Raw genomic sequence first — 5,550 nt, 5'->3', positions numbered from 1 at the left:
TGTTCATTTCTTCACATCTGCAAGGTGATTGTGTCTAAAGCTGTTAATTGATAATCGAAAACAGCTTTAAAGTAGCTTTGCCAAATGAACTTCAAGATAGCCTAATTTGCTATTTTATTGTCCTTGGTCTTCTGGTGTGGTTGTTTGTTCGTTTATTTAGATGATTCACTGGGTGAAAGTAGGAATGTTAATTTCCAGGTTTTTATTGACTTTTCGTTAGCTAGAATAAATTACTTTCCAGTAAAGAATTTTTTTAAACAAACAAATTACCACATTCTTCCACTCTCACAAACAAAGCCTTTTTTTGGGCCGTTTCTTAAATATCAGTTTTCTTGTGGTAATTTTAATTTCATTTTGTTTGTGGGGTCCGAGACCTCTCACTTACCAGGAGAGTGAGTGTTCAACCATCTGAATTAAAGGGTTATATCACTATCGCTTTTCAGTAAGGTACTTTTTTTTTTTTGCAACTTGACACCTACCACATTTTTATTTTGGGTCTTATCTCAGAGCCGTATTAAAAATCCTTGGGGCCCCTTGTCCCATTAAGTCACAAAATTACAGTAAAATATATAGAGAAATAGGCGCTTAAAATAATTATAAAATGCATTAATAACATAGCAATACATAAGATACTACACTTAAATGAAGCTCCTTAATTTTGTTACATATAATTAAAAATATATACAAAATCAGTGACACCCCTCCAGATCGGACAAGGTTGGAAGCTTTCTTCTTAATTATAATTTTTTTTGTGAAAACACAAATAGGTAGCATTTGTAACTGTATATATTTTGATCTAGCAGATATGCCTAGTTGTTGGTGGTGGATTTTAACGAAGAACCCCTATTTGGTTTGGATGCTCCTGCATCTACCCCTAGGTGCCAGTTATGGCTGCGATATTTTTATATTATTAACTTGAGACTCCTCGTCCATTAGGTGATTGCTCTATTGACTAAGCCAAAGGACTAACCAGTTAGTAATTGCTAATAAGCCACTTTCTTTTAAACAACTACCTCAAACTAACACAATCTTGAATTATAAAAAAAAAAAAAAAAAGCGCTCTACGTTCGCTATTAGTTTTTCTTTCGGTAATTTAAGTTTAAATTTTAGCCCCCAGTGGCACAGCGGTATGTCTGCGGAGTTACAACGCCAGAAACCGGGTTTCGATACCTGTGATGGGCTGAGCACAAATAGCCCATTGTGTAGCTTTGTGCATAACTACAAACAAACTTTAAGTTTTATCTAGATTTGGATTTCAACCCGAGAACTCTCGGACACCAGGCGAATGCTCGACCAACTGAGCCAAAGCGTTAACCCTCTGGACTTTTCTAGAAAGGCACTTTTTAACATCTGAACTTGAACTACCACAAATGTGCTTTCAGTCCTCAATTGTAAACTGGCCTTGTCTTTGTGCTTACTAAGTGCTGATAAAAGCCCCCACAAATTCAAACCGTGATTACGAAAATGATCGACATTCTGAACTATTTAGTACACATTTTAAAATATATATAATATGTTTTTTGTTTATCTATTTGTTGTTAAGCACAAAGCTACCTAATAGACTATCTGGGCTCTGTCCACATCAAGTACTGAATCTAATAATAAGCCACTAGGAGGATAGGGGAACTCATATCTATTGCAAATATTAATAGAAAATATTATTAATTATAAATTCACTTGATCTTAGCTCATAATTTATAACTGTATGTTTCTAACATTGTGGATGACGTAATAATTAAAATTGTAGTTTTTTGAAAATTAGCGCGATAGCACAAGCAAAATACAGAGCTTTATATATTTGGAGGGTTCTTGGGTCGCGTTCCATTTCTGCAAAATCACGTTTCTTATTTTAAGGGCTGTGAGTGCAACACAAGAGTGATGGCCAAATCTTAATGTTCAATGAGTTACGAGTAGGGGGAGGGGAGCTGTGGACTAGCTGCCTTATGTTCTAGTCCATCAATTTAAGTTGGATCATGGTAGCTCAGTGGTAAGCTTGAGGGCTTATAACGCTAAAATTCGCGGTTTAATCTCTCTGGTGGGCACAGCATAAATAAACCTTTTACGAAAAGGTAGAAAACGGCGATTTTAACTGTTGATAGACAATGACAACAGTTGTGCTATAACAGACAGTCACTTTTAAAGGACATTCCTGGTAGAAGAGCTTTCATCATCACGTACCTTTGAAAGTCAAAGTGATCCTTGCTCTTACTAACTTTTTCAATAGGCTAAATATCATACGACTACATCTCTATCTTTATATGGCTCAACCAGTCACTTGACATGTCACATGATCAACCTATTTTGTGTATGTGAATAAATAGTGTGTGTGGGTTAGTCTTAAAAAGTTGCCTATAATTGTATATCAGGTTAATATAATATAGTGTCCAAGTACGTTTGCAATTGGCCTTTTTGTTGGATATGACAAAGTATAAATCTTTCAAAATTAAAAAAAAACAACAAGAAACGGTTTTTATTTAATAAAGATATGTTGCGAGAATTACACAAGGTTGTAATCATAGTCAACGACATGAACAGTCTGGTAAAAGAAACTAGTGGGTTGAATAGTTTAATTTTTACTTAATACTCACTGGACTGTTGCATTTTACGGTGTAATTTGTTACATCTTCCTTATATAGATGTATATATAAATAAAATACACTTCACATAGAACCTGAAACAATACAGATAGAGAAACGCATGTTATTGTCTCTGAATACTTTCCTACCAGTACAATCCAAGGAGTATTGAAAATAATGTTCAGCAACAATTCTGATAGTATTTTTAATGGAACAATATTAATGAAAAATGCTTTGAAGTTTTCTTCGTTATGGAAGAAATGTCGATTAAATTCTATTTAAATCTTGTCTTCACTGAAGAAATGTCTCCTTAGAATTTCGTCCAAGGTTATCTTGAAGGAACAAAATACTCACAAAAAATATAATTGTTTCTTAAAATGTTCTGGAAATCATAGTGGATAACTTAATGATTTACTCATGTAAGTTGCATGTATTCCTTCCATAATTGTGGGAGGTCCGTTCCTTGAGTTACTTTTAAGAACTTTTCATCTAACCGTTTCGATTGATCTTCTGTCATATAATTCTTCCAATCGCCAACAATACCTTTTCTTATGAAGTTTGGTTTGTCAGGAGTCTTCAGGTCACCTAAGCGAATAGCATTGAGAATACCAGCACGAAGACCCGGGGGTGTCGACCCCATAAGGAATTTCAGAGGATTTGTTTTGAAGAAGCTTTCCAAGTCCCTGTTGACTGTTTTTTTCATATAATCAAAGCTGGTGTAATAAAGGATTCTTTGCAATAGTTCCTCGTCAGCCTTCAGCATTTCTAAACACTCTTCATGTAAGAACCCCGCTACCTTGAGTACTACCTCACGTATGTTAGTCTTCATCTCCTCATAAGTCACAAACAGCACGTTATGGTCGCCCCGATGTGGATACCAAGACATCAGATTATCAAAGTAGTCTCCCGAGATCGTCTCTCCTGTTACAAACAGCTCGAAAAACGTGTTGAAAGTCCCATTCTGGAACCTGTACATGGGAAACATCAGATGATGGTGGAAGTAAGAGACACAGTTATCCTTAGGATTTCTGGCTACGTAAATGTATTTAGCTTCTGAAGAATAGGGAACCAAATGAAATGGAAAGTGGGTTTTTATCGGGCCCGGTTTCGGCATTTCTCTAATAGCTTGTGAGCCCATAGCATCTAAAAACGGAGTCTTTCGGATAAACTCCATGTGATCTTGGTGCTGTTTCCCGTTGTTTAAAATCAGCAATACAATATGCTGCATCCAAGTCATTCCACTCTTTGGATAAGAGGCAATAAATATGTCACCTTTCTCAGGAGTATAATTCAAGGCGTCTAGTAAGATATGTCTTGGCAAAATGCGAGGATATTTACGGCCGTTAATAACTTGGTAAACAGGAACGATTTCATTTTGTGGCTTTTTCATTAAATAGGAGTTTAAAACACTGAAAAAAAAAGATGTAAAATTTACAGTTAATAAAAAAATACTAATAAGCATCTTGAAATAACGGAATTATGAACTATCTTAAACTTAAGTTAGAAACATTACTTTGTAAGTCTTATGGTACAGAGTGCCTGAGGACCTACTGTGTATTTTCTTCTGCTTTAAATAATACGTATTGTTTTTTGAAAATTCTGTGTTTTCTTTCTTTTCAGTTTGGAAGTAGAAAGTATTTCAAGTAAAGAAAGTCTGGTATCTATCAAATAACCACTAGAGGGCCATTAATATCAGGTAGTTCTATCAGGCAAACAGTAGAGAGCCATTAATATCAGAAATTTCCATCAGGCAACCAGTAGAGAGCCATTGATATCAGAAATTTCTATCAGGCAACTAGGAGAGGACCATTAATATCAGAAATTTCTATCAGGTAACCAGTAGAGGACCGTTAATATCAGAAATTTCTATCAGGTAACCAGTAGAGGACTATTAATATCAGAAATTTCTATCAGGTAACCAGTAGAGGACCATTAATATAAGAAATTTCTATCAGGTAACCAGTAGAGGACCATTAATATCAGAAATTTCTATCAGGTAACCAGTAGAGGACCATTAATATCAGAAATTTCTATCAGGTAACCAGTAGAGGACCATTAATATCAGAAATGTCTATCAGGTAACCAGTAGAAGACCATTAATATCAGAAATTTCTATCAGGCAACCAGTAGAAGACCATTAATATCAGGAAGTTCTACAGTTGTACAGGTTCTACTGTGGTATCTATCAGATAACCATCAGATCCATTAATATTAGGAAGTTCTAGGATTTAGGGTTTGGGTGTACAGTTCCTGGAGAATTACGACAGGTAAATCACAGAGAAAGAGACATGACACGGATACACACAAATAACAAATGTTGAATAATACTTTTACAAGTTAAAACACAATGCAATATACAATTACGATATAAACTGTTGGGCAAGTGATAGCATGTGTGTGACAGGAGGTGAAGAAGACTTTAACAAAGGAGATAAACAAATATTAATGTGTGACAAGAGTTGAAGAAGACTTTAATAGACAAAGGAGATATTGTCAGTGTGTGAGTAGATCTCAATTGTAAGTTAGATTAGATAAATCGTTAAAAGGAAATACTAAATGAAAAGTACCCATAGTAAGCTGAAAATTACTTTAAACTGCATCCAAAAACATCTTACGTGAACTCGAAGTTCTTACCCGTATTTCACCAACAAATCTACAAAAACACTTTAATCCTTAAATAGTGGAGCAAACGTTACATTCAAAATTCTTAAACCGAGAGTGCAAAAACAACAATAAAAAAGAGGTACAACCAGAGTCGCACCGATTCTTGATTTAAAGCAAAAGTGAAAGCACAAAGAAAGTACAGAAGTACAGCTGAAACTGAAGGGTTTTTTGCTAGTAAAGGGGAGTGTTATGTGTGTGTCAGACTGTGTTAAATCTCTGGTAAATCGGCATAAAATCTTGTTTGGTGGGGGGGGGGGGATTCGAATCCGCGACCCCCAGGTTATGCAGGGCCATCTCTTTAAATATAAAC

General features: G+C 35.3%; 1 protein-coding gene across 1 annotated transcript; it reads right to left on the bottom strand.

The window, feature by feature from the left end:
* Positions 1 to 2,991: 2,991 nt before the first annotated feature.
* LOC106471762 (sulfotransferase family cytosolic 1B member 1-like) lies at positions 2,992 to 3,966 on the bottom strand. The gene has a single exon (XM_013932385.1). It carries the CDS (start codon positions 3,964 to 3,966, stop codon positions 2,992 to 2,994), a length of 975 nt encoding a protein of 324 aa, XP_013787839.1.
* Positions 3,967 to 5,550: the final 1,584 nt, after the last annotated feature.

Source organism: Limulus polyphemus, unplaced genomic scaffold, assembly GCF_000517525.1.
Source record: "Limulus polyphemus unplaced genomic scaffold, Limulus_polyphemus-2.1.2 Scaffold4839, whole genome shotgun sequence".
NCBI classification, from domain to species: Eukaryota; Metazoa; Arthropoda; class Merostomata; order Xiphosura; family Limulidae; genus Limulus; species Limulus polyphemus.
This window is presented reverse-complemented; position numbering and strand designations above follow the sequence as displayed.

Excerpts from the sequence above, each read along its gene's own strand:
- LOC106471762 (XM_013932385.1), bottom strand. The coding sequence starts at position 3,966 with ATGAAAAAGCCACAAAATGAAATCGTTCCTGTTTACCAAGTTATTAAC.